This window comes from Xiphias gladius, chromosome 18, assembly GCF_016859285.1.
Source record: "Xiphias gladius isolate SHS-SW01 ecotype Sanya breed wild chromosome 18, ASM1685928v1, whole genome shotgun sequence".
NCBI classification, from domain to species: Eukaryota; Metazoa; Chordata; class Actinopteri; order Istiophoriformes; family Xiphiidae; genus Xiphias; species Xiphias gladius.
This window is the reverse complement of record NC_053417.1, coordinates 15,273,609-15,295,464: the sequence shown is the minus strand read 5'-3', so window position 1 is coordinate 15,295,464 and position 21,856 is coordinate 15,273,609. Positions and strand designations below refer to the sequence as shown.

At 42.4% G+C, this 21,856-nt stretch overlaps 1 protein-coding gene across 1 annotated transcript in view; it reads left to right on the top strand.

The window, feature by feature from the left end:
• Positions 1 to 21,856, top strand: part of lrp1ab (low density lipoprotein receptor-related protein 1Ab) — an 88,577-nt gene that overhangs the window by 62,893 nt on the left and 3,828 nt on the right. Inside the window, exons 42-87 of the mRNA XM_040152061.1 lie at positions 2,075 to 2,264; positions 2,450 to 2,654; positions 2,768 to 2,960; positions 3,734 to 3,859; positions 3,965 to 4,093; positions 4,531 to 4,650; positions 5,034 to 5,147; positions 5,320 to 5,469; positions 5,558 to 5,680; positions 5,862 to 5,978; positions 6,101 to 6,229; positions 6,362 to 6,490; positions 6,942 to 7,082; positions 7,216 to 7,403; positions 8,453 to 8,636; positions 8,731 to 8,816; positions 8,931 to 9,050; positions 9,229 to 9,416; positions 9,562 to 9,767; positions 11,618 to 11,806; positions 12,341 to 12,489; positions 12,750 to 12,843; positions 12,999 to 13,115; positions 13,286 to 13,405; positions 13,535 to 13,657; positions 13,743 to 13,868; positions 14,015 to 14,131; positions 14,837 to 14,943; positions 15,094 to 15,226; positions 15,508 to 15,630; positions 15,757 to 15,879; positions 15,992 to 16,129; positions 16,245 to 16,382; positions 16,533 to 16,652; positions 16,760 to 17,049; positions 17,154 to 17,332; positions 17,466 to 17,572; positions 17,790 to 17,909; positions 18,034 to 18,210; positions 18,398 to 18,538; positions 18,700 to 18,873; positions 20,028 to 20,189; positions 20,454 to 20,625; positions 21,009 to 21,110; positions 21,202 to 21,275; positions 21,361 to 21,454. Of these exons, the coding sequence (XP_040007995.1) occupies positions 2,075 to 2,264; positions 2,450 to 2,654; positions 2,768 to 2,960; positions 3,734 to 3,859; positions 3,965 to 4,093; positions 4,531 to 4,650; positions 5,034 to 5,147; positions 5,320 to 5,469; positions 5,558 to 5,680; positions 5,862 to 5,978; positions 6,101 to 6,229; positions 6,362 to 6,490; positions 6,942 to 7,082; positions 7,216 to 7,403; positions 8,453 to 8,636; positions 8,731 to 8,816; positions 8,931 to 9,050; positions 9,229 to 9,416; positions 9,562 to 9,767; positions 11,618 to 11,806; positions 12,341 to 12,489; positions 12,750 to 12,843; positions 12,999 to 13,115; positions 13,286 to 13,405; positions 13,535 to 13,657; positions 13,743 to 13,868; positions 14,015 to 14,131; positions 14,837 to 14,943; positions 15,094 to 15,226; positions 15,508 to 15,630; positions 15,757 to 15,879; positions 15,992 to 16,129; positions 16,245 to 16,382; positions 16,533 to 16,652; positions 16,760 to 17,049; positions 17,154 to 17,332; positions 17,466 to 17,572; positions 17,790 to 17,909; positions 18,034 to 18,210; positions 18,398 to 18,538; positions 18,700 to 18,873; positions 20,028 to 20,189; positions 20,454 to 20,625; positions 21,009 to 21,110; positions 21,202 to 21,275; positions 21,361 to 21,454 (6,547 nt within the window). The remainder of the gene's footprint in view (positions 1 to 2,074; positions 2,265 to 2,449; positions 2,655 to 2,767; positions 2,961 to 3,733; positions 3,860 to 3,964; positions 4,094 to 4,530; positions 4,651 to 5,033; positions 5,148 to 5,319; positions 5,470 to 5,557; positions 5,681 to 5,861; positions 5,979 to 6,100; positions 6,230 to 6,361; positions 6,491 to 6,941; positions 7,083 to 7,215; positions 7,404 to 8,452; positions 8,637 to 8,730; positions 8,817 to 8,930; positions 9,051 to 9,228; positions 9,417 to 9,561; positions 9,768 to 11,617; positions 11,807 to 12,340; positions 12,490 to 12,749; positions 12,844 to 12,998; positions 13,116 to 13,285; positions 13,406 to 13,534; positions 13,658 to 13,742; positions 13,869 to 14,014; positions 14,132 to 14,836; positions 14,944 to 15,093; positions 15,227 to 15,507; positions 15,631 to 15,756; positions 15,880 to 15,991; positions 16,130 to 16,244; positions 16,383 to 16,532; positions 16,653 to 16,759; positions 17,050 to 17,153; positions 17,333 to 17,465; positions 17,573 to 17,789; positions 17,910 to 18,033; positions 18,211 to 18,397; positions 18,539 to 18,699; positions 18,874 to 20,027; positions 20,190 to 20,453; positions 20,626 to 21,008; positions 21,111 to 21,201; positions 21,276 to 21,360; positions 21,455 to 21,856) is intronic.

Below are 21,856 nucleotides of genomic sequence, written 5' to 3'. Positions count from 1 at the left end.
AGACCACACTCCATTAAGACAGTTGAGCAGTTAAGATCATACTGGTCACTTGCCCACTTCATTGGCATGGACAGTCGGTGCTCTCTTTGGAAAACAAAATAGAGTATATTGCAGCTTATTTTTTAGTTTGTGTGTGGAGCTGTAAATGTGACCTGCAAAAATATACAGTCAATCATTATGTGGTCAAAATTCATTTTCAAGTGGCCAGAGATAGTTGAATGGTTAAGTCCACTGCCTCTTGACTCACACTTGCTCCTGTTGCTGTCTGGCTGAATCCCTCTGTCTCCTCCATTCTGCGACTCTTCCTGTTTTCCATCTGTTTGAAGAAATGTAAACTACTTAAAGATGATTAGATATGGCACCCTCCTTTTCTGAAAAAAAATCAAGGGGTAGTTTAAGAAGAACTCTTAAGATGTTGTGCTGTTACCCAGTTTTACTCAGAGAAGAATGAAAACATGACTTCAAAGAGCAGGCTCATTTGTCCTTGGCTGCATCAGAATCTCCTTTGTAATCCATTGAGGAGTAGATTGTGTCAAAATCGGAGAGACTTCAGTGCAGCAGTTACTCTATGGCTGTATTGATTTCTTGAAACCAGGCAACAGTGGACAAATTCATCCCAGTAGTTGCTAACCGACATTCCACTTTAAAAACAGTCAATGCTACTTGATGCTAAGTGGTCACCGCAGTAGGAGGCATACTGTCCATTTAGAAGCTCTTCAGAGACTTGTAATCTGTAGATTCCACCAGCAGAAGAGTAACTGTACAATTAACATGGCATTCATTCATTGAAGGAAAAAATAAGTAAGTAGAGATGAAAAGAAACAGCAACAAAAGCTTAGTAATTCTCAGGTGTCACTTGGATTGCAGCATTTCTCCTGTGATTGTCAGAAAGGCTCTGTTTCTGAGTGGCAGTGATCTTCCCAACAGATTTTCTCCATTGTTTGCACAGTAACCAGGGGCTGAGCTGATCTAGCCAAGGGGAGGGGAGACGCTGTTGCTTCTCATTGCATAATACTGGCTTGAACAAACTTTATTCATTCCTGTTTATCATGCAGTCTTCCTTTAATCCAATCAATTAGCTGCTCATGCACACCTTTTTCTAATTTCTGTTTTCTGCAGTCTGATACAAGATTTAAAAAAAAAGGAAAAAAAAACAAAAGGGTGACATTATTTGTGTGACTTTGTGTTCATTACTAAATTGGTCTTGTAGTTGCATTTAAGTTGGTTAACAGCATATTCAGCCTTAAAATTCTCCCCCATTAAGCTTGATTATGGCACTATGTCATTCATCTGCAACATCCATTTATGGGCAATTACAGACTTTCAGCCAAGAGCAAACAGTCATGTGGATTGTTCAGGTTTTTATAGTTGGGTATAAGTGGTCATAAATGTGGTTGCTAGTGTGACTAAAAACAGATGGATGCACACCTTGGAGCCCATAAGACTGCGGTGCGGTGTCCTTTTCTATGATATTGTGTGTCACGTGGGCAGCAAAGATAAAAATAGTAGTACTACTATATGTACTATGAGCAAGGGGGGGGGGTTTAGGATGAAAGCATGTTGGATATCCAGAACAGCTGCTTTATCTTTGCCGTTCACGGCTGACTTCTTCTCCCTGGACTGTGTCCCTAAAGTGACTCAAGCTGTTCTAGTTGCAGTTGTCTTTCCAGAACAAGAAGTCACCATGAATGAGAGTGGCTGTATTTGTATGTGCAGGCAGCCAGCCATGAAATGACAGGATGATACAGACTCTTTAAACTCTCTCCAGGAACAGCAGGCGTGGTAAATACTTGGATCTGTGTGGTATTGCTTCCATTTTACTCTTTTCTTTTTTAACTTTTCTTTTCAACCTTGTCCATCTTCCTCACAGTGTTTCAGGTCCTCATTAAAGCGCCTACTAACACCCCCTAAGAGTTGATATTTTTCATAGTGAAATAAAAAGAGTTTGTTCTTCTCAAGCCCTATGCGTCTTAAAGCTTTGGCTGCAAAGCAACAAAAGAAACAGACAGAAAAACTATCGTCAAGGGTCCAAAATATTTACCAAGGGCCAACTTCTTCCTTCTCTGTTCCACAGATGTTGGGTCAGTTGAGGGCCTGGCATACCACCGTGGTTGGGATACATTATACTGGACCAGTTACACAACCTCTACCATCACTCGCCACACTGTGGACCAGAGCCGCTCTGTGGCCTATAACCGCAACACTGTGGTCACTATGTCTGGAGAAGACCACCCCAGAGCCTTTGTGCTGGACGAGTGTCAGGAGTGAGTCATTAATATTGAAACTTGGAGTTCATGGCCCAGCTCCATTAGAATTTCTTTTTTTTTCCTTTTGAACAGCAGATTTATATTAGTTCACTCAACTGTAACTTTTATACCAAGACATTTGACATTTTGGAGTCTCCCACTGCACATCATAATGCTTGTCCTATGTTTGTTTCCCACTATAGTCTCATGTTCTGGACCAACTGGAACGAGCAGGCTCCCAGCATCATGAGGGCTTCCCTGAATGGAGCCAATGTGCTTGTGATCATTGGCAGTGACATTAAAACTCCCAATGGCCTGGCCATAGATCACCGTGCTGAGAAACTCTACTTCTCTGACGCCACCTTGGACAAGATTGAACGCTGTGAATATGATGGAAGCAACCGTTATGTAAGACACACCTTTCATTTTTTCTTTTGGCTATAAAAAAAACCCAAAACATCAAGACGTTGAGTTAAATTTCAGTGTTTTTCTGAAATTAAGCCTGCAATTTCCTTCTTCAGGTCTTGTTGAAGAATGAGCCTGTCCATCCGTTTGGCCTGGCTGTGTATGGAGACTACATCTTCTGGACTGACTGGGTGAGGAGAGCCGTCCTTAGAGCTGACAAGTACACAGGAGGAGACATGAAAGTACTGCGTGCTGACATCCCTCAGCAGCCAATGGGCATCATCGCTGTGGCTAATGACACCAACAGCTGTGAGTATCATTCCCTGCAGTCACTGTAAGGTTTGCATAGGTTGGTCCTCTCAATTACATAATTCAAAAGTGTCATAAAGGCTTGTTTCACAATGTTCCAAAAGGGCTGTTTGTAGCATTTTTTAGCCATGCTACTGGTGTGGCTTTAGGGGTGGCCACAGTTAGTTTGGTCGTCCACCACTTTGCTCCAGACTGAAATACCTTGACAAATATTGGATGGATTGCGATGAAATCTGATAGACTTTCATGTTCCCGTCAGGATTAAAATTTAATCTCTTTGGTGATCTCCTGACTTTCCCCCTAGAGCCATCATTAAGTGAAAAATTTTAATTAGTCCTATACTTTGGGTTTTTTTTACGAAATCCATGTAAAATTAATGACATTCCCATCAACCTCGGCTGTACTGTGTGTTTAATTCTAATAAGAAAATGTTGGCATACTAACACATTAAGCCAAGACGGTGAATATGTTATGCATTATATCTGCTTGTTATCATTTTGAGCACGTCGCCATGCTAGTGTTAGCTTTTAGCCTCACAGAGCCACTAGCATGGCTGCAGAGTCTTTGTCTTATCTTGTAAATCATGAAATGCTACTTCCACAGACTATAAATATGGTAAAGGAAAATTGCTGATGCAGAGTTTTCTGTTTCAATGACACTTTCAATGTACCACAGTATAGTGACTTCATATCATGAGATACATTACATGATACTCGGTTTTTTGTCAGTCATTTGACACCCTCGCCTCGACACCCGTGTTATACATTCCTCAGGTGAGTTTTCTCCTTGCCGAACCAATAATGGTGGTTGCCAAGACCTGTGTCTGCCCACATCTGATGGACGGGTCAACTGCAGTTGCCGTGGAGACAGACAACTTCTGGAAGACAACACCTGCTCTTGTAAGAGAGAGAAAGTCTGCGATCATTTTAGGGTCAAATTTTACAAAGGCTTCTCTTGATGAAAAGGTTGATTGTCATTTCAATCAAATGTTTCTACCTCACCAGCACTGAATGTGTCATGTGGAAGTGTGGATGACTTTGAGTGTGGAAACGGTGACTGTATCAACTACAGCCTGACCTGTGACGGCATGGCCCACTGCAAGGACAAGTCTGATGAGAAACAGTCCTATTGTGGTGAGTTTTTTATGGAGCTGTTTATTAGAGATAAATAAACTGTCACAGGTCATCATGTATATTTTATCATTTGCAGATAATTAGCTGATTGTCATTTTCAAAGAAATTTAGAATAAGAGCACAAATACAATAAATTATTAGAACATGAGTGGAGCATTGGCTATTATGTGACTATAGAATAATCAGGAAGAAAATGACTATCAGGGAAAGAAATATACATTTTGAGCTAACAGGAGCGGTAAAGAGAAAAAAAGTAATCAGTTTAAATCAAGATATACAGAGAATCCACCAACTCACTATTTTGTGAATGAAACTGATAGCTTAGCTTATCAGTTTCATTTATTAAATAGCGAGTTGGTGGATTAGCCCATATTTAGGATATAAAACAAAAAGGACTTATTTTCAGCTAATTCTAATCCAGTGCTCTTCCTCCACAGCCAATCGAATTTGCAAGAAAGGCTATAGACGCTGTATGAATGGCCGCTGTATTGGTAACCAGTTCTGGTGTGATGGCACAGATGACTGTGGTGACCATTCAGATGAACTGCCATGCAACAGTAAGTAATTTATTTTCATTTTATCGGTGCAACTCACTGAAAAATCATTAGTTAAGCTTTTGACAGATGCACAAAGAGAAACCATGTTAGTCCCCTATTAAAGGTTTTACATATTATCATATTGTGGCACATTGTTAGCTGTTCTGCCAACACAACACTGAAATTGTTTTGCTGATCAAACTGCCTGATCTGCGCATTTAAATGCCACCTTAACTGGACTTAGTTCTGCCAGAGAAGAGCTACACTGTGGTCTTGTTGGCCTAATGAAATGCTTTTTGACAGGTACATAATTGTAAAGTTGCCTTCAGGAGGACAATGTATTGGCTTTTGAGGGTGTACTTGCTCCCCAGTTGTGAATTGAAAAACTCCTGTGCTTCCTGCAGTGACCCTCTGCAAAGCAGGAGAGTTCCAGTGCAAAGATGGAAGCTGCATCTCCAACTACAGCCGCTGTGACCAGGTGGTCAACTGTGAAGATGCTAGTGATGAAATGAACTGCCGTAAGTGATCTATCATAATTCAATTTCAGCATTAAAGTTGGTTCTCCACTATGAATTGAAAAGAATGAGGTTTACATGGTAAAATTAGCTGAATTTTGAGATTTATTTTAAGGCATTTACTATGAGGCAGTTTTTAAAGGTGGATTTTAAAAGCTTCTTCCATTTTTCTCAGAGCCCACAGATTGCTCCCGTTTCTTCCGCCTGGGAGTGAAAGGAGCGTCTTTCCAGAGCTGTGAGAAAACCACTCTCTGTTATCTGTCCTCATGGGTGTGTGACGGCAACAACGACTGTGGAGACTTTTCTGATGAGAGAAACTGCCCAGGTTGCGTGGTTTGTTAACCCTCTGAATACTTTCAGCTTTTCTTAACTCGTCAAAGATTTTAAATGAGGTTTTTTTCTGTTGTCTGCAGATAAAAGGAAGCTTAAATGTCCAGTCAACTTCTTTGCTTGTCCCAGCGGTCGCTGCATTCCTATGAGCTGGACCTGTGATAAGGAGAATGACTGTGAAAACGGAGCTGATGAGACACACTGTGGTCAGTCTTCTGCAAAGTTGTCCTCTAATACCCACATGTTTCTTGAAAACACAAAGCATACCAGAAAAACCAGACTGTTTTTCTTTAGGCTTCCTGTTGCACATGGAAAAACATGACTTACGGTTAGGGTAAATCACATAATTTCTCCAAAATGCTGAGCTCTCTCTGCTTTCCTTTGCAGACAAATTTTGTACATCCACCCAGTTTGAATGTGGGAACCACCGCTGCATTTCCAGCCACTGGGTGTGTGACGGCTCAGATGACTGTGGTGATGGTTCTGATGAGGACCAGAAATGCAGTAAGTGACATTACTTACACTCAATGTAATAGTATTCCCACACCCAGTTAAGGCATTCGATTTTATATGTAAGTTTTCCTGATGTTTTATCATCAAGTAACTTTTCCATAATGTCATGACAGAATCCAAGACCTGCAGTCCTGAGGCCTTCCAGTGTCCTGGCTCCCACATGTGCGTTCCCCAACGCTGGAAGTGTGATGGAGACAAGGACTGTCCTGATGGAGCTGATGAGAGTGTCAAGGCTGGCTGCAGTGAGTGGAACAGTTACAAAATAACCCCATGGAAATATCTGTCCTAATTTGGTTGTGATTGAAGAAAAACATATAGAAACACTCCAACCAAGTTCCACATCCAATAACCAGTGTGTTTCTCTCTGCCTCCAGTGTACACCAACAACACTTGCGATGCTGAGAATGAGTTTATGTGCCAGAACAGACAGTGTATCCCCAAGCACTTTGTGTGTGATCATGACATTGACTGCTCCGATGGTTCAGATGAATCCCCAGAATGTGGTGAGTGTCTGTGATTTTTGTGCCCTGGAAGAGAAATTGAGGAAGAGTGAGTGGGAAGGAAAAAGGAAAAATTCGGACTCCAAAATAGGTTTTGAGAGAATTTGAGTGGTGATTATTTTTGTGTGCTGATTATTTTTTTTGTTTTACCGCCAAGTGAGGTTGAGGTTATTTTATTTTTATACTCATCCTTTATTTAACAACGATAGTCCCATTGAGATACAATATATCTTATGCCAGGGAGTCCTGTTCAAGATGGGCAGCAAAATGTGATAAAAAACGGTTTCATATAGAAGTACACATGGAGACACCACAAAAACATCAACCAACAAACGTACACAAAACATTCAGGGATCAGGGGCTAAAAAGAATCATGGCAAGCAACGGCACATGTTAAAAGTAATGGCATTGTTCTGTAAAGGTTATTGTTGCACATACTCTTGTTTTGGTGTAGAATATCCAACATGTGGTCCAGATGAGTTCCGCTGTGCCAACGGTCGCTGCCTCAACCAGAAGAAATGGGAGTGTGACGGAGAGTTTGACTGTCAGGATCGCTCTGATGAAGCTCCCAAGAACCCTCGCTGCACTGACTCAGGTAGCTATCATAATTGCCTTTTTTAACCTCTTAATATTTTTATTTCGCCAGCAAAATAATGAAGTATGAGTCATGATGTGAGTAACTTACTGTTCAGACACTAATGTAACACGCCATTTGTCTGTGATTTCAGAGAGGACGTGTAATGAGTCAGCCTTCATGTGCCGTAATGGGAAGTGTTTGAATGAGACTCTGCTGTGTGACCGTAACGATGACTGTGGGGATGGCTCAGATGAACTCAACTGCTTCATCAACGAGTGTCTCAACAGCAAGCTGAGTGGCTGCTCGCAGCTCTGTGATGACCTCAAGATTGGCTTCAAGGTAAGCCATCTAATTGGTTTTTCTTTTTTTCTTTTTCTTTTTTTTTACAATTGTTTTCTGCCAAAGTGCAACTAAGGCAAATCAAATTACTTCACGAACTCACTGATTTTAATTGGATAAGAAGTTATATAGGCACACAGTTACCTCACAGACAAATGGGGTGTGTGCTACTAATGGTGAGTTAGTGAGGACCTAAAGTTAAAAAAAAGTTGGGAACCACTCACTTCAGGCATGCGGTTATGTAAGACAAAAACATGTTTTGGCTCTCTTTCTTGAAAGTAGGAGGCCAGTCTTAGAACAGCTTGAACTCTATGTGAACTCTTCTGTCTGTTTTGTTGAGGCTATGGTCAGAGATTCATTTGAAAATGATAAGGAACAATTTGGACACCAAAAGGTTTCAGTTCATTCTGGTGGGAGTGTGGTGAAGCTATTGCAGATTGATTAAGTATTTGAGTTCAGACATACAATAGTATATAACTTCACCATCAAAGATTTTCCCTGGTGTGTGACTTCCTTTGTGCATATACAGGCTTAGTATACTGCAAACTCCCACATAATAAATAGTGAAGGAGAAGAATTTGGAAGTTTGAGAGTGTGCGTTGGAGTTCTTTCAAAACACAGATGTGCTCATGAGAAGTGACAGTTCAAGCTGATTTCATCTAGTAATGTATAAGTGTTTTCACCTTCACTGTGCCTTGTGGTAAGATTATGTTAATGCTTTTTATTTTACAGACACATTGGATGTCAGTTTATCATTTTCCAATACTCTCTTGGTTGTAAAACAGTTTAGCACATGAGATTTGTAGATATTTATGCAGCTTGACAGCAGCAACTGGATTTCCTGTCAGTTTTGAGATGTCTGTACCACTTTACATAGGAAGTTGGAAAAATAAAGTCTTTTTGTAACACACATATCAGCTTGATAGAGAGATTTTTTGTGACAGGTGTTGACAGACTCTTGTAATTGTTCTAGACCAAAAGTGTGAAGTGCCAAATCCCATAGATCTTTGAGACTTTGACATATCTCCTGTGCTCTTGACCCCTCTTAGTGCCGGTGCCATCCTGGTTTCCAGCTGAAGCGGGATGGGAAAACGTGTGTGGATATAGACGAGTGCACAACCACCTACCCATGTTCTCAGCGCTGCATCAACACACATGGCAGCTTCCACTGTCTCTGCGTGGATGGCTTTGAACTCAGCCCCAATGACCCCACCATTTGCAAGTCCACATCGGGTAAGACAAGCACGTGCATGTTTTGCATTTTGCTGGTTGCTCATAGCCAATTCAATCCTGAAGCATATGTTTTCTGTTTGGTATTTGTGTGTAGAAGAGGAGCCCTATTTGATCTTTGCTAACCGATACTACCTGAGAAAACTCAACCTGGATGGTTCCAACTACACTCTAATAAAACAGGTGAGCGTCTCACCCGTTATGGTTCTCAGTTTGACCCACTGAAGCACAACAAGGTGAAGTTCTTATTGTTAGCCCTCCATACACCTGTTAATAGTGTACCTACCTCTGTTTCAGGGTCTGAATAATGCAGTGGCGCTGGACTTCCACTATGCAGAGCAGATGATCTACTGGACAGATGTGACCACTCAGGGCAGCATGATCCGACGCATGCGTATGAACGGCAGCAACATGGAGGTTAGTGAGGAAATCAAACACCCTTTTCTCTAATGGGAAATATCAGCTATATTGATACTGAAGACCACTGGTTAATTGGTACAGCCAACACATTAACCATTGTATTTACTTATTTTTATGAAAGTTGTATAAGTATCTGACTGGACACTAATCATTGTCTACTTGACTGACCTGACAGGTATTACACCGGACCTCCCTGAGTAACCCAGATGGCTTGGCAGTGGACTGGGTCGGCGGAAACTTGTACTGGTGTGACAAAGGCCGGGACACCATCGAGGTGTCGAAACTCAATGGGGCCTACCGGACTGTGTTGGTCAACAGCGGCCTAAAGGAACCTCGTGCTGTGGCTGTGGATGTACGCTATGGGTGAGAAGCATACCTCATCTCAAACTAAGCTCAGTTGTGTATATTATTTTAACTTGTAACCTGTGTTTGGAATTTAAAATAAATTTCATTAAGATTTAAAAGAGTAATTGTAATTGGAACACTGTCTTTATGCTCTGATCTTTAGGTACCTGTACTGGTCTGACTGGGGTGACAACCCTCACATTGGGAGAATTGGGATGGACGGCACCAACAGAAGTGTGATCATAGAGGATAAGATCACTTGGCCCAACGGACTAACCCTGGACTTCATCAATGACCGTATATACTGGGCTGATGCCAGGGAGGACTACATTGAGTTTGCCAGCCTGGATGGCACCAGCAGACACACAGGTAACATGCCAGCACACACTCAGACACAGAAATACATTTTTCACTACTTTTGCACACTGAGAACAACATCACTGAATGGTTACGCTTTTCTGATTCATAGCTGACAGTGTGTGCCTCCAGGTGCATGTATTGGCCTATGTATAAGTATGTAAAGATATAAGATATTTACTGTTCGTGCGATCCAGTATATTCTCAGGGGTTTGTCTTCCTTAAATTTAAAGCAATGATGAACAAACAGCTAATTATGTAAAGTCACAGTGGTTGTGGACCAACTAAGTGCAGAAACCTGTCTGAATGAGTTTCCACTAGTCAATTATTTACATATACAGAATTGTTTGGGTGCCACCAACCATGAGTAGGCCGGTGAGATGGTTGTTTACAGGGCTTGAGTCCTGCAGCAGAGGCCCAAGGGACAGAAACAGGGGGAGATTGTCCTGATCAGTGAGGCCTCAAGCGTGTATGACATCTGCATAGCACTCAGCTGTTCAGCACACCCGCTACAATAGTTGATATTGTCAGCCAGCCGGGTGTGCAGAGGAATTCTGGAGCTCAGCGGGTGTCTGTATTGAAATTTCTCATATTCGCTAAGCTATGCTCTGCACACAAACAGCTATGGCATCCCATCATTCCTTGGATGAAGACTGTACATAATGAAAAATTGTGGGAGTATAGGATTGTACACAATTTACAGAATTCACTTGTGAGAGAGCATTGTGCTACGTATAAATTCTGAGCATGCTGAGTTTTTCATTCATCACTGTCGCAGCAAGAAAAGCAGCGCTGATGGAAGCACGTTGGAGAGAGAACTACTGTTTATATGAAGTTACAAAGGCAATTCATGATAGAAGGTCAGATAGTCTTGTATTAGCTTGGTGGTGTTAGTCTACCAGTAGTATGTCGAGTGAGTTATGCACCCCACCTTTGATACACACACACACACACACACACACACACACACACACACACACACACACACACACACACACACACACACACACACACACACACACACACACAATATAAACACCAGTGTGACCTTGTGTGTGTTTGCAGAACAAGACTTGGCTTGTTTGAATTCAGATAAGTATTTGACCAAAGGGCGCTTAATGCTAATCTGACTAATATCTCAGTTCAACCTGATGTCATAAAACCGTGTGTGTGTGAGCTTTGTGTGTCGTCCTGCGTGTGCCTATCCATGCATGTGTGATGTATTTGGATTGCTGTGTTTTACAACAGAAAATAATGGTGTATGTTTCCATTATGCACCAGCCTCAAACACTGCGAGCAAACAAATGATATGACAAGATAATAGGAGCAGAAAAAGTACAATCGGATTGTAAAGCCTAATGAGGCATAGAACCCATTATATAACACGCAGATACTGTATGGTGGAGCCACTGTGGCTGTGGACCCCACCCTGCTTCTGGTTTACATTAACAGTCCAAAAGTTTCCTAGCAGTTTCTCTCTGGGAAACAGCAACATGTCAGCAGCAAGAATAAGAAATAATTGGTCGCTAAAATCACTACATATGGTTACTGAATTTCTAAAATATCATGGAAGTTTGAGACATTATATTTTCCTGTTTCTCATATTTATTTGATTAGACACTAGCTGTTGTAGGTTGTACGCACGCTTCACCTCGAGTAGCAAACTGTTTAGTCAGAGAGCATTTTTAAGCTGAACAATATTAACAAATCAGAAATAGGTCCAATTTTTATCACGGAAGTGCATGGAATTAGTCATAGAAAGCCATGAAATTTTACGATGATGGGAAACCTTCAGTAAGAATGATTCAATTGTATTCCCATAAACAATGTGACTGATTTATTGTTTGTGTGTGGCTTCATAGTTCTCAGCCAAGACATCCCCCACATCTTTGCCATGACTCTGTTTGAGGAGTATATCTACTGGACTGACTGGGAGACGAAGTCTATTAACAGAGCTCACAAGACTCTGGGTATCAACAAGACCACCTTGATCAGCACCCTTCATCGACCCATGGACGTTCACATTTACCACCCCTATCGCCAGCCCGAGGGTGAGAGACACAATCTACAAGAAGCATGTAGTAACTGATGTGAAAAGGTTTGGGGATTTGACAGAAACAAATAAAATCTTTAGTTTACACACTATAGCCTAAGTATTGATAATATATAAAAAAAGATGAGAACAGTTCTTTTTCTTAGGGGAAACAGTGGAAAAACCTGATTTAACTAGCTAAATTCATATGGTAATCCCATTTGTGTAAACATTTTATATAATATTTTCTCTCAATTCCCAAATCAAATTTCACAACCGTATTGCAAAACATATCTTACCTGTCTCTGTTTCAATATCATGTATACCAGCTGAAAATCTAGTCCAGGAAAGAAGATCTGGAAAAGCATTAAAGTGTAGGGATTCATTACATGTATTGAAATATAAAGATGCTAAGACACACACAGGCTGAAATGCATACTAGTAAGTCTCCCTAATTCAATCTAGATATCATAAAACCTCAGTCTTGTCCTGAAAATGATATTGGTGCTATCAAGACGTTCAAACATTTTCCATTTTTCTGCCTCTTTCCCAGTGCTCAACCACCCGTGCCAGATGAACAACGGTGGCTGCAGTAACCTCTGTCTTCTCTCTCCTGGAGGAGGCTACAAGTGTGCTTGTCCCACCAACTTCTACCTGTCCAATGATCAGCGTACTTGCATGTCCAACTGCACAGCCAGCCAGGTAGGGAGGCTGTGCAAACATCTCATCATCAGTGTGGATTTGACTTAATAACTAGAGTTGATAAGTTGCTTTTCATATCTCGGTGTCTCGCCGTGGCTTGTTTGATGAACTGCTTATACCTGGTGCATGTCTATTGACAACTGGCTGGTGGCCAGGTGCTACAGTAGCTAGCTTTGGGTTTGTCAATGGCACTGAAGCAGAGAAGCTCTGGTGTTATGCCCTTTCATCACTTTGATTAACGTCCCTCATTCCTGCCGTAGTTTGTGTGCAAGAACGACAAGTGCATTCCTTTCTGGTGGAAATGTGACACGGAGGACGATTGCGGTGACCGGTCGGATGAGCCAGCGGACTGCCGTAAGTGTCTGAGAAAGATAATTCAATTCCTGTAACGTGGTACATGCATGGGGTTAGGTTTGACTCCTCATCATAAAAGGAACTATGCTGCGGGCAGGAGTTGAAATGTTAAAAAATACTGTCGTGATAAACTGTGACTCTTTCTTCCATGACAGCTGAATTCAAATGCAGGCCAGGGCAGTTCCAGTGTGGTACAGGCATCTGCACCAACCCTGCCTACATCTGTGATGGAGACAATGACTGCCAGGACAACTCAGATGAGGCCAACTGCGGTATGTCTCTGTGTTTATACACAATTATTCACCCCCAAATAATTATCTTTAATTTTAATAATCTGCGTCCTGCCCTGACCCTATTTTTTCCTTTAGGCCACTAACACCACTTTATGGTTGTATTACTGATTAGCATCATATCTGCTGCTTTTTTCTTTGTTTCTCTGCAGATATTCATGTCTGCCTGCCCAGCCAGTTCAAATGTTCCCACCCAAGCCGCTGCATTCCAGGCATCTTCCGCTGTAACGGCCAGGACAACTGTGGAGAAGGAGAGGACGAGAAGGACTGCCGTGAGTAGAAGCTTTTTTTTCTTTTTTCAGTTACATCGCTTATAATATAGTGCCAGCTCTGATATAATATTCTGTCACTTTAATCTTAATTTCACTTAGTAACTACAAATCTGTTATTCCCTCACACAGCTGAGGTCACGTGTGCCCCCACCCAGTTCCAGTGTGCCATCACCAAACGCTGCATACCTCGTGTGTGGGTGTGTGACCGCGACAATGACTGTGTGGATGGATCTGATGAACCCGCCAACTGCAGTAGGACTCTTATTTTCATCTTGTTAATTGTGGGTCATCCTGAGTAGCTCTCCATGTAACGGCCCCCAAACGTTTCCCTCTCCAGCCCAGATGACTTGTGGTGTGGACGAGTTCCGTTGTAAAGACTCTGGACGCTGCATCCCTGCTCGCTGGAAGTGTGACGGCGAGGATGACTGTGGCGATGCGTCAGATGAACCAAAAGAGGAGTGTGGTAAGAATCTCCTCTCCTTTTTAAAATGAGAAAGATGCACTGAAGAGACGTTGGTGGCACTGACTGATGTGTCTTAATTGGGATGTTAGGATTTAGTTTTTTTCTGTTTTCATTTTTCATTGATTTCTTTTCCGTGCTTCGTACAGCTGAGAGGACATGTGAGCCGTACCAGTTCAGATGTAAGAACAACCGCTGTGTACCGGGCCGCTGGCAGTGCGACTACGACAATGACTGTGGGGACAACTCAGATGAAGACAAGTGTAGTAGGTGTCACTTTCAGCTTGGAAACAACACCTTCACGCTGTATACTGTCAACATCTGCTATCTCACCGTGTCCATTGTCATTTAGATTCATGCCGATGCCTTGGTAACATACTCATTTTGCACCTTGTTAACTGCGCCTATTAAGTCACTTGTTCAGCGCTAACATCCATTCCATGTCGTTTCTGATGCGTCTTACCTTATCTAATATCTGTTTCATTTCATAATGTCCTGTTGGCATGAGTCACAGGTAAGTTACTCCACCTTCATATTAACTGCATCCATATTCAGTGTCACCTCCCTGCTGTGTTTTTTTTTTTTTTTTACTCCACACTTTCCTCATTCTCATACTCCTGTCCAACTGTGATCCCCACCCACCTGTGAGAGCTCCAAATAGATTAATCTTTTTACATTGTTTTACTGTTTTCCTTTGCGGCTAGATGCCACTGCACAAGACTTTATTTTTAATTCTAATGTAATTATCACCACAACTACAACATATGGGAACATATATAAAACATCAGTTATGTTAAAAATACGTTAAGGTAATACTTAGCCGCATTGAGCTTTTTTCATTCTCTCACATAACCTCCTTCAGTGTCTACAATTTTTCATGTGTTTGTTTCAACACTTGCCCTGTGTTTGTGCTGTCGAGAGTGTTTGCCATCGTTGCCATCAACATTAACCTTGTCTTTCTTCTTCTGTAGTGCCTCGACAATGTTCAGAAAGTGAGTTTGCCTGCACAAATGGTCGCTGTATTGCCGGGAGGTGGAAGTGTGATGGAGACCATGACTGTGCTGATGGATCTGATGAGGTGCAGAAACTTTGGGAGTTTGGGAGTTTAGGGGACCCTTAAATAACATTTAATATTATCTGAAAATAATGCTAACTTGTATGTGTTTAGTATTAGTTTCTAAGTATAAAAGCTGACCTCGGTTGCCTGTGGGCTGTGATGTTTCTGCAGCATGGTTGTGATCTGAAGTGTGACAACGACCAGTTCCAGTGTAAGAACGGACACTGTATCCCCATTCGCTGGCGGTGCGATGCTGACCCTGATTGCATGGATGGCAGTGATGAGGAGAATTGTGGCAGTGCTGGTAAGTGTATGTTTGTGTCTGTATATGCTATTTTCGATTTTATTGTCTTTTCAGACTATTTTAGTTGTTTTTAGTTATTAACATGTCTGAGTGTCTGTCCCCCATTTGAAAAAAATAAATTGACGTTTTAATGAGGCAGAAATGTGTGACTATGATTTGTCACACATTTGGCCTGTTGTGGCATAACATCCAGATGTTAAATGCCATGAAAAGAAGGTGTATCAAGTTTTTAACTCATGTCAGTAGTAAAAATCTCTTCTTTTTGCTCTTGTTTTCCTCAGCTGGGCGTCATTGCCCTCAGGATGAGTTCCAGTGTAACAACACTTTGTGTAAGCCCCTCGCCTGGAAGTGTGATGGGGAGGATGATTGTGGGGACAACTCTGATGAGAATCCAGAAGAGTGCAGTGAGTGCAGCCTTTTGAATCACACACATGTTGAAATGTTCTCAGTCTTTATCTTTTGTTCTGACCTATTTTTTCACCACCTTGCGTCTTTGTCCCTCTTGTCTTCTTTCTTTGTTTGGCTCTCAGGGAGGTTCCAGTGTCCTCCCACCAGGGCTTTCCGCTGCCAGAATGACCGCGTATGCCTGCAAGTGTCAAAGAGATGTGACGGTGTCAATAACTGTGGCGACAACTCAGATGAACTGAACTGCCGTAAGTTGTGGAGTCGTTCAAATCGCTGTGAAAACCCCTACTTCTTCAACTTTGGTCAAGGAGATTGCAAACCTGTGTGTGTGTGTGTGTGTGTGGTGTTATATGTTTACAGAGGCCCCTCCTGTTCTTCCCACATGTGAGAAGGATGAGTTCTTGTGTGCCAACGGCAGATGCATCAGCTCCACTCTGCGCTGTAACTTCTTTAACGACTGTGAAGACTACGGCTCTGACGAGATGAACTGCAAAACAGGTGCCTCATGTCAAAGCTGATTTCTGTATTATAACTGACCACAGATCTGAGGTCTGCAGTGTTTAAATTTCAAATGCACTGACTTATGTTTTACATGTTGCACGCTTGTTTTCAGACACCAAGCTAAATGACTGCAGGAGTAACAGGACTCAGTGTGGAGATGGAGACGAAGCCCACTGTGTCACCAACGGCACAGACTCCTTCTGCGCCTGCAAACCAGGCTTCCAGAAGACAGGACACCACACCTGTGGAGGTACACATGCAGAAAACACTGCACCTGTTATGACAAATACACACTTCAAATATTTAAAATGTAGCAAATGATTACACTTTGGAGGCAAGGAGCTGGGCTGTAATATTTTTCTGTTTAATATGATTTTCCACTTGGCTCTCCATTTGTCAGATAAGAATGAGTGTCTGCAGTTTGGAGTCTGTTCCCACATCTGTAACAACACTAAAGGCTCCTACAAATGCAGCTGCCACAAATATTTTACCAGGATCAATGACACCTGCAAGGCTGACAGTGAGTTTTTCACCTTTTAGGCTGTTTTTTGTTTTTTTTTTTTAAGCTGTCATAATAATAATTAATTTGAAAGGCCATCCTTGTGACTTTTAATCTTTTCCTTCCAGACATGAACAGCAGTCGACAGATTCTCTACATAGCCGACGACAATGAAATCCGCAGCCTGGACCCTGGCATGCCAAACTGGCGCTATGAGCATACCTTCCAAGGCGATGCCAGTGTGCGTATTGATGCAATGGACCTGCACGTCAAGACAAGCCGCATCTTTTGGACCAACTGGCACACAGGCCGAATCTCCTCCTATGAGCTTCCAGTACCATCCACATCATCATCATCCTCCTCCTCCAACTCTCACCGTGACCGTCGGCAGAGCGAAGGCAGGATCACCAACCTGCAGGTAACGCTGGTCAAACGTGTGCAGAAACACAAACTCTCTATCTTACCACTACAAACACACCAAACACACCAACATCCTGTGAATGCCTATCTGCTCGTATTCAGATCAAAGAGCTGAAGATGCCTCGCGGTATAGCGGTGGACTGGGTGGCTGGTAATCTGTACTGGACTGACTCTGGTCGAGATGTAATCGAAGTGGCTCAGATGTCAGGCCAACACTGCAAGACCCTCATCTCTGGCATGATAGACGAGCCATACGCCATTGTAGTGGATCCACAGAGAGGGTAAGAGACGGTGCTGCGCTCTGTGACGGTGGTTTCATTGGAAAAATCATAAAATATATCATCTCCATCTTAGCTTTTTCTGTTGTCATGTGTTTTGTAATTTTGTGTTTTCAAACTCTGTGTTTCCCCTCAGTACCATGTATTGGGCAGACTGGGGGAACCACCCTAAAATTGAGACAGCTGCTATGGACGGCACTCTGAGACAAACGCTAGTCCATGAGAACATCCAGTGGCCCACAGGTTGGTACTACGGTAGCGCATAATGATTTATCTTAACTCTGATTTGTCCAGGGAAAGTCAGCTGACATTGCATGGTCTTTCCAAACAACTCGCTGCTTTTTATTCACAGTTAAACAACTTTACACTCTGGAGCTGCTCAGCAGAACCCCGGTCTTTTATTTTACATAGGCTTCATTGTTTTTATCTACAAGATAAATCTTCCGTTCTGCCTCTACAGGTTTGGCTGTGGACTACTTCAACGAGCGTCTTTACTGGGCAGATGCTAAACTCTCAGTCATTGGCAGTGTTCGTCTGGATGGCTCCGATCCGGTCATTGCTGTCTCTGGCATCAAAAACAGTTGAGTTCTTTGCACGCTGAAAACAAATCTGTATGAAACATGACAGTTCAGAAATCTGGCGTTAACATGTTTCCTGCATATTTATTCTTTTTTTGTCTCATTTCTCTTTTTACTCATTTCCAGACCTGCTTCATCCATTCAGCATAGATATCTTTGAGGATTACATATATGGGGTCACATATATCAATAACTTTGTCTTCCGGGTCAACAAGTTTGGCAAAGGCCCCATGGAGAATCTCACCACAGGCATCAACCATGCTACTGACATAGTCCTGTACCACCGTTACAAGCAGCCAGAGAGTAAGTGTCAAAACATGCTGTTTCTTGAGTTGTCCCAGGCTTTTTCTGCATACGTGTATTGATGTTAATACTCATGCTAATGCACACATTATATGCCTAGAAAAATAAGATGTGTTTCAAGATTTTAATTTTTATATATGCCATGCACGTTTTTCTTATTGCATGTCTTGTTTTCTCTCTGCATCAGTGACTAACCCATGTGACAGGAAAAAATGTGAGTGGCTGTGTCTACTCAGCCCCAGTGGACCAGTGTGCACCTGTCCTAACAACTACGTGGCCGACAATGGCACATGTGCGGAGAGACCGAGCCCCACCCAGTCACCATTCTGTAAGTCTGCACATATACAGTACACTTACATCATCTTACAGGTAGCTGAGTAGTAAACAACTGTGTCCCTACTTTCACTTTAGCAATTTAGCACGTGGGTGGTTTTACATTCAGATGCTTCATACAAAATGTTGGTAAATCGTGGAATTCCCCTTTCGCAGCTCCCCCCTCGGGGCCCTGCGATATTCAGTGCCAGAATGGTGGAAGCTGCTTCCTTAACGCCCGTCAGGTGGCCAAGTGCCGCTGCCAGCCCAGCTACACCGGGGAAAGATGTGAGATCAACCAGTGCAGGGACTACTGCAAGAACGGAGGCACCTGCACTGCTTCTCATACAGGTAAGACGCAGCACACTCGTACATAGTCATAGGTTTAGAATTACTGTGAGGTCAACACCTAACCTGCTCAGACTTTTGTAAACTCCTCTCCTTACTTAGCCGTTAAGCAAGAAGTCATTTAATTAATATTTAGTTTCTCCCCTTTTCATAAGAACATATGTATTACAGAGCCTCAGTGGTGTGTATATATCTGTAGAATGCAAATGCCTTTGTAATAATTCTTATGCGGGCTATAGGCATGGTTCTTAGGATGGCAATGTCTGGTAGTCTGTTGGTGGGTTGGTCCACTGCTTTGGTCTAGACTGAAATATCAGGACAACTATTTGTGGGAACGACATGGAATTTTTTACAGACATTCATGGTGCCCCGCTGACTTTTCTTCTAGTGGCATTATGAAGTTGACGTTTTTGATCGTCCGTGAAATATCTCACCAACCAATAGATTGATGCGCTGTAATTCGGTACACAAATTCAGATGATGAATCCTGATGATGAATTTTTGAAGGGAAGATGAATCCACTTGCCTTTTGCTCTAGCGGCACCATCAACTTGACATTTGTGGTTTTGAGCGAAATGTCTCAACAACTACTGGATGGATTTAACCCATTGTGGGTGGGAAACCCTTACCTGTCCGGAGGTTATTAAGTATATACAATTTTTCTTTGTGGGGAAATTGTCTCTAATTAATAAATTAAGTGAAAATGAAAAAAACATCAACTGTCAAAATCATGTGAAATTATAATGCTGCTCTGGCAAGTAATTTAGGCCACTGATTGCAGCTGAGCAAACACGTTTTATTTGTTCTGAACATTGTAAGTACAATTTCCAGCCATTCTTTTGATGTCTGGGAGAGTTCCCTGGAGTATTCATTAACAACAGCAATCACAGGCCAAAAGGCTACATCAGAGAGGGAATGAAGCAGGTGATTTCCACATGTCCCCTAGTCTCTGCTAGTACATTTATACTGTTACTGTATGTGTAAAACCAGAGTTTGTTTTTAGTTAAAGAAAATTGTGAAAAGTTCTAAATGCTGTAAGGGACCAAAGTTGCTGAGATGCATAGCTACAGCTTTTCTATAAGCAATTGCAGTTTTATTAATTTATTTTTGTCTCAGAATCCTTTTAAGTCTTAATTCCTATATTACCTGGATCTTAGGTGCTCCAACCTGCAGATGCCCTAAGGGCTTCACGGGGCCCACCTGCAACCGCCAAACTTGTAAGGACTACTGCCTGAACAGAGGCAACTGCTCGGTCAACATGGGCAACCAGCCAACCTGTAGCTGCCAACCAGAGTACCAGGGAGACCAGTGCCAGTACAGTAAGTGGCAGCATTTTCTGCTACATTGTTTTACTCGTAGACTGTGGATGGATGTTAAAATTTGTATAATATTTAGCCTTCTGATGAGCAGCACTTACAAAAAATGGCACGCGTAAAATTGTCACACACTGTTGCAAAACATTTAAAATGATCTTTAATTGTTATTGAGAAAAAAGTCCCCCACTGCTAAACCAATCTATGGAAGAATATACTACTATATGACTGTGCTCGGCAACTCTCACAACTCTTCCTTCCCATCCTCAGCTAAATGTGAAGGGTTCTGCCAGAATGGTGGAACCTGCTTAGAAACCTCCAACGGCACCAAACTGTGTCTGTGCCCCACTCAGTACATCGGACACCAGTGTGAGCTGGATAAATGTCTATTCTGCGGAACGGGCAAGTGTTTGACATCATCGTCAGGGGAGGTCTCCTGCAGGTGGGTGCACTGTGGAACGTGGACTCTGCACAAAATAAATTAGACTTAGATTTGCAAATATTTGTTAACATTTATTTTTGGACTGCTCAGTAACAAGTGGGCAAGCTTAGACATTAGTCTATGCACATTATACACCTTGGAGGTTACACTTATTGGAAACTGAGCTACATGGCCAAAAATATGTGGATATCCGAACATTGCACCCATATTCGATCATTCTAAAACCACGGGCAGTAACGCTACTATATCAGGACTCTGAGGGGATATCATTAAGGAATTAATTTTTTGTGTGTGTGTGTGTGTGTGTGTGTGTGTGTGTGTGTGTGTGTGTGTGTGTGTGTGTGTGTGTGTGTGTGTGTGTGTGTGTGTGTGTGTGTGTGTAGCTGTCCCAATGGTCAGACCCAACCCAGCTGCTATTCCTGTTTGGACTACTGTACAAATGGACAATGTTCAGTTAACAGTCGCACGCTGCTGCCTCAGTGCAAGTAAGATATAACGCACACACCCCCATACTTTCTCTGTCTTTTTCTCTCTTTAGTACATACACTGTATAACTCTGGCTCATTGTGTGTCCAGGTGTCTTGTTGGATGGAGAGGATACCGATGTGAAGTTGCAGTTGCTCCTAAGAATTCTTCTGCTTCCAGTGGAAGTAAGTCACAGAGCTCCTGACTGAGCGACTTGTTAGTAAAACCTTCACTTTGGTCCCATTGTTCACATTATTTGCCCACTCACAGGTACTGCCTCCATCGTCATCCCAGTGCTTCTGCTGCTGTTACTGGCACTGCTGGTGGTGGGCGCCATCTTCTGGTACAAGCGGAGAATGCGCGGGTAGGCCCTTGTTTCAGAATTTTTTGTTTTTTTCCAAACCCCATTTTTCATCTGTTCCTCACACCTATGCTATCTAGCTTCTCTTTCTCTCCTACCTTTTGATAACCATCTATTTCCTGTCTCCCAGGTCTCTATGGCCGGGAAAATCTCGTTCTCACTGCTCGCGGTAACTTTATAGCGTTACATAATTAACATGTTGACCCACAAATCCTGTCCCCTCCCTTCCTTAATAGTCAGATTGGCCATCCTTTTTGTCAGTCCATTTGTCTCTTCTTTTTGGTCAGTGTAGAAATGTGTCTGTTTGTCCTTGCCTGCCATCTCCTATTTTCCTCCATGAGGTTTCCAGCCTAGGAACACAGGGACCTATTGACTCTTATCTGAAGTAGTTTTGCTGGTGATGCA